The following is an 11,327-nucleotide window of genomic DNA, read 5'->3' on the forward strand; positions in this document are numbered from 1 at the left end:
TTCAGTATGTTTTTATTAAAGATAGACTGCACTCACAAATTGAATAAAGTGACAAAGACAAGGCATATACCACTGCAGCAGGTATAGCTGAATCGAACTCCTTCATCCCTTAATATTCATTCACCATCGCGTGTTTTTTGTGATTCAAGGCATACAAAACCTACCGGCAAAAAAGCAATGAATATAACTTGAGATAAAGAAATGCAGCAGCGTAGACAAAATCTACCCGAAACCTGTCTGCGAAAAAAAATTTACACCGTGTTTTCTTTTGACCCCGCAATTCTAGAGAATCCGTGTAACGCTCCGTTTGATCGTGCACTTCTGTCGGCTGGAAGACGTGCTGCTTTGCTCTGCTCGGTGACCTCGGCGGTGGAAAAGGCCATAAGAGCAGGCAGGCAAAGCGTCGCACATCTCATTATCGCTCCTCCGCCAATGAGATTCCAGTATTGACATATACGAAATCGTCAAACAAATCATGAAGCAAGCAGCGTGAAGATAATGAAGCTCCTGCGTTTCTTGTTAGGCTGTCAATGAATATTACACCAAAAGTAAAAAAAATGCTAATTTTGGATCTAACAGGTAATTATCTATTCTTTGAGATATCTAAATGCTTCAGTCTTTTCTCTAAATCTTTTTAATGGCTGTTCAAACCCAAGTAGCAGCCTCAATATTGAGGAGCTGTTTCATTGTGGCAGCTGCTACGATACGGAGATTGTTTCAGAGTCATGTTGCAGTTTCCTTCATAAATGTTTTCGCATTTTTTATGACATTCATCGCAAGTTGCATTCTTTTCTCGGATGAATAAGATACAACCTGTAAGAAAGAAGAAATGATGTTTTGCAACTAATGTTAAAAAAGAATAAGCGAGGCTTGCGTGGCACTTTTAAAGCAGTGAACGTTTTCTCAAATTTTCAAAGTAAGCTTGATTTAAATAGGACTACAACTAGCTTTTTAATCAGCAAAGTCTTTGCCCAACTGTTTTAGTAGGGGTCTAGTATAAAGCCTCATATTTGGGTTGTTAACTGGCAATGCTCTTCAAGGAGATTTCGCTGTGGTCACACCGTTATACTATTAACGGAAATTCCTTTTAATACCTTTTCTTAATATTACTGCATAGCTAATTCAGGAACGTAATGGGAGAAGCTCAATTTCTATCTCGCAACGCAAAAAAAAAAAAAAATTAGGGAAGAAAGGATGGCAAGATAATTCGAAGATATTATACAAGGTAAACGGTCAACATAATATACAAATTAAATATCGCAAAGCTTGGAGAAAGGACGAAGGACAGAGCATGTAGACAGGACAAGCGCTAAATCGCAACTGGCGTTTTAATAGAAAAGAAGAGAAGGAAGCAGCGTATAAATACACCGAAAAACGGAAGAAGATTTATAATAAAAGGAGAAAACTGAAAGGTATAAACGAAGAAAAAAATATGCTGCTTCCTTCTCTTCTTTTCTAATAAAACGCCAGTTGCGAGTTTGCGCTAGTCCTGTCTACATGTTCTGTCTTTCCTCCTTTGTCTAACCTTTGAGCTATTTAATTTTCATATCATGCATATCCAGCTAGCGCACCTCAATATCTTAGGTCAACATAAAATTCAATGAGAAAAACATATGTTAGAAATAGTAACAGAAATGAAACTCGATCTTCTTCAAAACGAAATTAGTGACTATCATTTAGGAAGCCAAAGAAGTCTGAATATATTAAAATGTACCGAAGGGTACATTTTTATGAACTTGGTACAAAACTATTGAGCGTGCACGGCAAGATATAGTGAAATATTTAACCTGAAAACCCAATGTATTTGTAATATCCGACGTTTAGTTTCATATTTTTTCTCCTAACAAAACATTTTTTTTATTCGAGACGAAGTTTGTTATAATATAATTTCCAACACGTTAATGAGAAGTAGTTGGAAGTGTAAAACATTTTCGATTATTCGCGCGTACATAAGCTTCATCAGTGCTTTCCGCAAAACGCTGAAATATGGTTTGCAAGAACTCTGTTTTGTCCATGCTAGAATCACAATAGCAGATGAAATATTGCCGCGCGCGCAGCGTGTTAAGTAGGTAGCGCGCGCGTCGCCTAACGGTTATCGCGCTTGCCTTCCACGCAGAAGGCCAGGGTTCGAATCCTTGCCGCGGCTACACATTTTTGTTGACACTGTAATGAGATGTTCTGGTGAATTCGAGAACCGTCTTGGCTGATTCGAGGTTAGAATGTTCTACGCGCCGAACCTTCTACGCCGAACGATCCAGAAACCCACGGGGTACATAAGGGATTCCGCTAGCTGAGCGGAGTCAGTTTTCGCCTCAGCGTTCGATCCTGCTGCTTCGCCGCTTTCGACGCCCGCGACGCTCCGTTCTTATTTTCTTTTGCCTTTTATTCCTGGGCACAAGTTCGCCCCATTAAACGTTTCAGTTTTCTCAGTTATTTTGTTGTTTTGTCACCTTGTCATTCGTGACAATATTGCGAAACATTTGCACAACTTATTTTCTTCATCTAGTAGATCCTGAGTTGGTGAACAATTAAAAAAAAGAAAAAAAAGAAAACAGTAAGATTGCCAGCTCGCCTAAACTCTATCACTGCTATACAATTGAAGTCTTGTCCCAAGCGCATATTTTCTTCATAAAGTACGCATGCAACCACCTACGGGAGCCGAGGCATTGGGCCTCTTTTACTGAGAACACACACTAACCCCCTCTTTTTCCGAAGGGTGCCGAAATGTGTTTTCCTAGAATTGTGATCCTTGAGGAGTTCTGGGTACACACGGGAGCCTCATACGCGAACCTGAGCATCATGCTCAGTTTCGCCATTTATATATAGCATGTCCGCTTTAGAACCTGATATATGTATCATATTTCTTCAGTAACTCTCAGCGTCTTACAATGATTGTCCTTAAACAAACTCTGCTAGACAGTATGGACACGCGTCCTGGCATCTGAACGTTGCAAGTGTTATTAAAATAAATATTTTAAATAGATATCTGGCTACGTTTTACTGTCGCCATGTTTTTCGCCAGTGTGGAAAAAGACAATTTTACAATTTCTAATGCTTAAAAAGTGACGGCGGTTAGCAGATGTTAGAGACGTAGTAGCCATTCAATAGCTTAGGAAGTAACTGCATAGAAACCCAAAAACTGGGCAGAGATCTTACGTAACGCTTGTATCTCACTTGTGAGCCGCACCCTGCTAAAGGAAGTATATATACATGGAAAAAGCCGGCTGGAAGTGGAATTTGGTAATAAGGCTTCATTGGCACTCGACTGATCACCGCAGGATTTCGGTTATAATCACAGGCATAACGAGGGAGAAGAGAAAACAATTGCGTAAATTTATGACAAACAAAAAAATAAAGCGTTTGTGTAACTCGTCTTTTCATGGTTCATACTAAAGAGTTTGTAAAATTCGAAGTCAGTACTATTTATTGGTTCTTTTTATTTAACAGTTGTTATGAACTGTTTTTCACAACGAAGACGCCGCCAATGCGCACGGGCGCTGCTAGCCTTGTGTGCAGAACTCAAGAAGTTTTAGCGGGTTGCGAAGAGCATTGAGGCACGGCGGACAGGATCTACGAAAACTTGCTATTATTCTTGGTTCGGGAATAAACGGTCAAAAAGGATCCATTGACCCATGCATCGTTTACAAAAAGAAGTGAAGTGAAAACCCCTCTCTTGCCTAGGGGCATCAGGCTTTTTGGCACGCTAAAATTTCTTAGCCAAATCCAAAGGTTTTTTTCTTTCTTTTTTTTTAAAGCGGTAATTTTATAGACCTAGTTAAGCTCGTGCGGTGCCAGTACCGGGTGCTTTTCGTTCCGGGCAAGCTCTCGGCAACGGCGGACCCCCTTTCTTGAGCGTCCCTGGCGGCGACTATATGAAAGTGGACCGAGGCCACCAAATCGACTCGGTCGAGCCTTTCGTCACCGAGGTGGTTAAAGGGTTTGAGAACTTCACTTCCTTTCGTTTCAAGCGTGTAAGGGTAATTTATGTAATGTTCTTTCACTGTCAGAAAGGGGGATGTTGCGTGACTCGACATTTCTGACGCGGCATGCCTCGTGACGTGCGCAAGGCGCATGCGCGAATCTATCGCGTGATATGGCCTTGGGCGGTGGAGCTGTCAACAAAGCTCACTTGGGTTTCGGGACTCTTCGTGTCCGGCTGCTTCCTTACCCACGAACACGCGGCTAGAGCCGGGCTAGCTGCGACAGGGACTTCACTAGTTACCGTGTACAACACGGTCTGGTGCTTGATAGACCTCAAACGTTTTTGGTAGCAAGGACTTTTAACGTTCTTTTTATTGCTTGTGTACAAAAAAAAATCTGGTTAAGGGAGAAGAAGTAAGTCAAAATATAATTTAAAACTGTCTTATGGGGATGGAGAGTAGTAGTAAATTTAGAAAATTGCCGGTCTGACTGCTTGTGCACCAGCTTTATCTGTGGTTTTCTGTGAAATGCTCATTTATGGCCTCCGTTTTTAGAACGCTTGCATTCAAAGAGTATTGGGACATTGAACGACTTTTCATAAGAACTTTAATTAGATCGTTCTCATGACTCCGGCAGCGATACTTGACACTCTGCCAACGCCTTTGGTGCACGCAGCGTATTGTTATCGGAGGTGTTGGAACGATCTACTGAAACTCTTTATGCTCAACTCTCGAGCGTCTACTTTTTTATAAAGTATTCATACAGTCAAAAAGCGCAAGTCTTGGACTGCATGAGTCTAGACTAGCCGTAATCTACTCATTCTTGAAACACACAAGCACTTACACTTATCGAATGACACAAAATTCCTTTAAGTTCTGAAACTGTAATATGCGTTGAATTGTGGCCAGCTGAAATATTATAATCAGTGGTACCCTCTCTACAACGTTTTTTTTTGTTGTTTAAAATAAAATAAATGCATCACCTACTGAAGTGTTTTTTTCAACACATGACAATGATTATCCTTACACAAACACGGCTGGGAAGTAAACGCGCATTCTCACACCCGACCACAGTGAACTAATTCGCCTACATTAAATAGTTGCGAGGCTTCGTTAGTCTAAAGTCAAGTTTCTCGTCACTTTGGAATTATGACTATTTCATCACGCTTATTGCTAAAAACATGACTGCGGTTAACAGACTTGACATACCAGTGCCTGGTTAGCTTATAAATCATCGCATAGAAATACAATACTGAACATAACGCTGACGTAGCGTTTTGACCCAATTGTAAGTCGCATTCCGCTAAGTGGCATCGAGTCATTGTTAAACGCCATGTAGTAAGTGGAAGTGAGTATCACAGCCCTCCTGGCGTAGGACCTGTTGCCGTATGACTCAGCAAGCATCATGATCAATGGCATTCCGGGAAAAAAGAAAAAAGGAAGTGCGTTAATTTTTTACGAACACGAAAATAAAGCTCTTCTCAAACGCTTGTTTTTATGCCAGTGTCAAGCTGCACCTTGAAGATTAAACTCATAATATTTCACGTCTCCTTTCACTAATTTTAGCTAGAGAATAAATTGGCAAAAAATTTTATTGTCTCGAGGGTGGTATTAGAAAATGTTAGGTCATTGTATTTAACAACAAAACTTATATAGAAACATTCATTTTGTTACGTCGCGTTTGACTTGAAAGACTTGTATTGGAATCAAAGATTGCTTTCGAAACATACGAAATTTGCACGATGAAAATGCGCTATGGACTTGGACAATGTTTAAAAAAATGACCCAATCAATATTTAGTACTTCCTTCAGTATTCAGTGGAAAGCCACCAAAAGACGTGCCAACCGCGCTTTCGCGTGCTTTTCTTTTCACGTTAAAATCAATTTCAATATTTTGAAATGAGAAACATACGCTTCACTTTACTATGCACTGATTTTACTCACCGTTGTTGTAATGTGGAACTCGAAGAACGAAACAGTCTTCTGTCTCGTCTAAATACATTAAGGGGAATTCAGCAAGTTTAGTGTCATCTGCAATCGGTAATTGGGACATTAAATTGCGACGCAAAACAAGAATAACCCAATATATAAATTCTATATTTATCTGCGCCTTACGAAGACGTGCTAACCTGAAAACCTCCATAGTACCTGGCTCAATTAACTTTAATATGATAGAGCATTTTATATATGCCTCGTTCGTGACGTCACACTAGGGGAGGACGGGGCCCCGCACAGTGGTGGACTCCATACCGCACGGAGGCGCTTACCAAGACGTAGGTTGATTGCTCGGACAATCGTTGACATGCCCGTATTTTCAGCAATGGCACCTAATTTCTTAACTGTATCTTAAAAAAAGAAAAAAAAATTTTAGTTTTTTTTTTGGTGAAGAAGGAAGACCAGCGAAGCTGTAGCTTCTGTTCTAGGTGGTGGCTTTCCAGGCGAGCGATCTGCTCTTCTTTTGCAAGGGAATCTGAAGTGCTGGACGCAATGTAACCTTAGGCGATAGCCGCCTCGCGGCGGTTGCGGAACCATTAGTGCTGATGCGCACATCGCCGCTCGTTCCGTTCCCGTTTTTCCTCCAAAGAAACGATGCCGCCATCTATGAGCAACGGCGGCAACCAGTTGTCTGGTTGCCGCCTTCGCTCATAAATGGCGGTAGCTGTCCAGAGTTCGGTGTCATCGTTTGTTTGCCGGTAGACGCGATCCTGGTTAACCTAGCCCTTAACAGCTCCGCTGTAAAACATGCCGAGATTACGATGATGATTTTCAGCCAGTACGTGCGAAATGTTTCGGCGTTGGTGCGATTGCGCTATGACTAGATAATTTGGATATGCCGCCGATGAAGTTTTGTCGTGAAGGGCTGTCGTGTCGGCAAAACAAGCTTCATTACGCGTCCCAAAAATTATTTTACCAGGGGCTCTAAAATCCTCTCGTAGTGAAGTTGTTACGATTTCGCGAAGTACTGGTAAACAACTCTAGTCCACCGTGCCGCGGATGGCACAACCCGATGCCCCGGTGTTGGCGACTCGGCCAGCGTGCACTGGGGGGTCGCCGCCACCTGACGGTGTGCTCGAAGCGTGGAAACGTCGTGATGAAACGAAAAACGAAGTGCATCCACGTCACGATCGGGCAAAGCCGATGCAAAGACATGCGCGAACATAGGCAACGTTAGAAAAGTGTCCTCACTCGCCGCTACGAAATGCGTTCCGCGAACTCCATAGTGCGCATCCGCATCTCTTCTCTGCCACTCATACTTTCTCTAACTTGACGGCTACTCTGTCGCGGGGCATGTCAATAAAACGATCTTCGCGATTCGTAGCAATTGCCACAGCCCAACGCGACGGAGTTTACCATGGCTCTCGCTGCCAACGGCCGTCGACTCCACCACCAGCATGGTGATTGCCGGCGCACGACATCATGTGACGTGGGTACAAGGCGTGTAGGCTGTTTAAATTTGCAGAACATAAAAAAAAAATTAACAATAACACTAGCTCCGTTTGATTTACTTGCACCTCCTGGACGGGTGTAGAAAAAGTGTAAGGCACTTTTTCTACACCCGTCCAAGAGGTGCAAGTACTTCCGGCATGCATGTGTATTGAAATACGACCGGAAGTAAACCGCCCTACACTTTTCTGCACCGGTGCAGGAGGTGCAGTTAAATCGAACAAAGCTGCTACAACAGCTTCGCTCAAATCCTCAATAATAGTTCATTACCAGCCCCGGAAAAACATGCCTGAGCGGGAATATCACACTCAAAGACCCGACGTTACATGACGTGCTGCGTGTTCATGTGCTGATTCAGTAGTTGTGTTAAAACTTTACATAAGCCGTATTATTTCCTGGAATTCGCAACGAACGCATGGCTCAGCATACTTGTGACATGTTGGTCAGAGTATCGGCTCGTGTGACTCTTGGGTTCTTTTTTAAAATTTTCTGTAGGCCCCACTTTATAAATTAACCCTCAAATGTAAGTTTATCTTTTTTTTTTTTTAATAAGCAGAACATCTTTTTAGTGGCGGAATGTGTAGCCTGCTTCTCGGCAGCCCTCCATTCGTTAACCACCTAAATTGTAAAAAACTTGATCGGCAAGATGAAATAATTTGCTTTTTGCATACTTTGTGAGAAATTCGGCACAAACGCTTCTTTGCCGTTGTAGCATCTTGTATTAAAACCCTTAGTGCCCCGACAGAATTCGCACGACTAGGTCACACCTCTTTTTTTAATACTCACAGAAGTTAAGCAATATGGGAGAGGCAGACGTCTATAAAGAGATTTGGAATATAGTTTAAAAGGTGCTCTGGTGCTCAAATCCTAAAACAGATTGAGGCACGGCAATGATCCGGCACGTTTACGGCAACTACAGTCTTAGTGACCGCGGGGTGCCATGGTAACGTGTGATCGGGTTCCTTATCAGGGAAGACAATGTTTCCCACGTGAATATAATATGTGTAAATATATACATACTTGGTCGGAGTTTATGCAAGATTATATTCGGCTTGGAGTGTCCTTCGCTTTTTTTAAACCGTAGTGGAGTGTCAAATCCAGTGCTGCGCAATACAAGAGTGTTTGTAAGCAAACTTTAGATATGCAAGCATCGGCAGGCAGTTTTATGCCACTGACAACCTAAGAACGTGATGGACGTGGCCAGTCGCAACTATCTCGTCAGCTCTGGACAGTCTCTAGAGTTGCAACATCACCAGGTGCGTTTTATGAGGAACGAATCACGTGAAGGGACGAAAGCGGTGACCACTGGTCACGTCCTGTTGTTATTAGGTTGTCGGTGACTTTAAGAGTGATGAAGTGAGTATTACTTTGTTCCATTGATTCGCAGCCGAAGGTGAAGCTCATATGTGCCGTTCACGCATGACACAGTGTTCCAAAAGCAATCCGCCCCAGGTAAAGGACTATAAGTAGAATACTTTATAAAAAGTTTTTCCTGGTCATCACGAAACTGAAAAGAAAAAAAGGCAGGAAAGCACATTACTAGATTAATTTAATTTTCTTGGGCACGGACGACAAACGACACAGAGTCGATCAATTAACGCTCGTTTCACACGCACCGGCCGCTTATTGTCCGGAATACCGGGCGCTAATAAGGGTTCAGATCAACAAGTTTGTCTAGCACAGGCAGCCAATCTGGTGGATCACTCTGCGACTTAAAAAACTTCTCCTAAGTAACAGACACTTTCGATGAAGTACTTTGGGACCGGTCGAGCATTCACGTCGCCGTGTCGTATCGCCATCCTAGACTTCAACAAACTGTGAAGACTCAACAACGTCAACAATTCTTAGGGCACACCCCCTTCGTTATCTGCCGTGAGTGAACGGATGCCAAAAGCCGTACGCTTTATTAAAGTAGGCTGCAGAACGTCTTAGTTAAACACTCCGTCAAAGCAGACTAGAAAATATGGTTTACAGTTTCTGGCTTTTTACATATGGCAGAGTCCCCACAAAAAAATAAAGACGTCAGAAATATTAAAGCAGGCATTGTTTACATTTTTTTCTGACTTCCTCCAGCACAGGACTCCAAATAAATGACAAAAAATATCGCAATCAAAGCAACACTCGATTAATCTGAAAGTTAATCGATGAAGTGCCCAGTCCCGACATGCATTAGGTTAGGGCGGAGGGTTATCGGAAAGTCACGTGAAAGTCGCTAACTGTCATTAGTAGAATTGTGTTGCTCCGGCCGATGCTGACTGTGTCGTGGTGCGGCTCATTTGTTGGAGTCGCAGAGCCTACTACGCTTGGATAGAAGATGATTTCACCCGGAAACAGGCATCAGTTGTGGTGATTCATGCTTCCTTACGTCAGCCTAGAGCAGGCGGCGCATCCACACAAGCCGTTCTTTATTTTTTGGACCGTACGGTGGTAATACGATTCGATCTTCACCGCAGCACTTAACAGTACCGCACCATTTTCCGCTAAAGTTGTTTTGCCACCGATACTGTGGGACAAAATAAACGCAAGAATTCACACCGCCATGCGCGCGAACGGGGAGATGCTATGGAGCGGCCATGCTTCTGTCCCGGCTTTGATGATGAGGATAGCGCGAGAGTAGCACCACCTCAAGGTCGATCTCGAAGCCAATAGCACGAGTAGCTGCCACGTAGCTGAAAGAAAATTTATTTAAAAAGTGTAGAATTCTTTGCTTTGCTCTGCCAACTTATATATAAATGGATGATCAGCTATTTGGTAAATAGTGATTTGATAGGGCATATAATTTTAACAACATAGGAATCGGTAATATACTTTTTGAAACTTCAAAATCCTATTTTTAGTCAGGTATGATCCCGTTTAAAAATGTGTGTTCAATGTGGGTTGTTAGCTTAATACTTGCCCTGAGAAACACCGACAAATTCGCCATAACTTAGTAAATAATCCCATAAACGCTTAGCTACGTCTATTGAACAACCTAACATTTCAAGATATTGTCTTCGCGAAAATTTGTTGAAAAACATTTTTATAATTATATAATTTCTCTATATCACACGCTCATGGTATCAGTCATATAAGACCAAGTTTTAACGTTTCTATCAGAGAACTAACAATGCATGATGAAGCGCCTCACATTGAATCAAGGCACGCTTCTGATAGGCATACGGTGAAGGAGAATAATAAAAAAAGCTTAGTTCATAAATGGTCGGCTAGAAACCGCACATGGGGTCCCTGTTGTGAACAAGATGAAATCTTCCCGAATATTTCAAGGAAAAGTTTGTGAGCGTGTTATCACGATGTTATAAAAAAACTAAAATCTGGGGTCAAAGAACTTCAGGCATTTGAAGGACGAAGAGAACTCCACTACATGAGTCACACAGCACCTATGCAGTGGTCTTATGGGACCCCTACACGGTGTAAGGCTGGAAACATACCACGTATGCGTGCTGGAATTTTTCATATTCAGGATCATCTTCGATGGGTGGCTTCGTAGATTGTCCGCACACAAAGATGAACATTGCGCATAAGGCAGTTGTGCGTAACATTCCGTATTTTGCTAGAGCAAAGAAAAAGCAAACAGGCAGAAGCTTGCCCCGGTCCCTTCCTTTATATTGTATTATCTCTGACATTAACTTATGTTCACTGAAATAAAAGAGCAACATCAGCTACAAAGCTTTCCCGGATGTTTACTACTTTCTTTTTCTTTGTACACACCTCGCACGTTCGATGCCGGCTTGCGCATTATTGTGACCTTTAGAGTATTCTCCGCACAGGCCTTTGGTAGAAAAAAAAATCACAAAAACAACATGCCTATAAGGAAAACTATTGAATTGTAAAGCTTCCGGGATTACAAAATCCTTGTTCATGAATGTCAGGTCTTCCTTTGCGGGGATTCGTACTTTATGACGAAGTTTAATCCTCAATGTTATGTTGATGGCTTCTTAGCTCGATGTTACCGTTCGGCCTTCC

At 42.3% G+C, this 11,327-nt stretch overlaps 1 protein-coding gene across 1 annotated transcript; it reads right to left on the reverse strand.

The window, feature by feature from the left end:
* Positions 1-664: 664 nt before the first annotated feature.
* Positions 665-10,903, reverse strand: LOC115328441. Its single transcript, XM_029989651.2, has 5 exons — positions 10,793-10,903; positions 8,732-8,871; positions 8,385-8,467; positions 5,865-5,951; positions 665-813 (listed from the first exon to the last, which is right to left on the reverse strand). Exons 1-5 carry the CDS (start codon positions 10,901-10,903, stop codon positions 665-667), a joined length of 570 nt encoding a protein of 189 aa, XP_029845511.2.
* Positions 10,904-11,327: the final 424 nt, after the last annotated feature.

Source organism: Ixodes scapularis, unplaced genomic scaffold, assembly GCF_016920785.2.
Source record: "Ixodes scapularis isolate PalLabHiFi unplaced genomic scaffold, ASM1692078v2 PGA_scaffold5__190_contigs__length_132052651, whole genome shotgun sequence".
Taxonomy (NCBI): Eukaryota; Metazoa; Arthropoda; class Arachnida; order Ixodida; family Ixodidae; genus Ixodes; species Ixodes scapularis.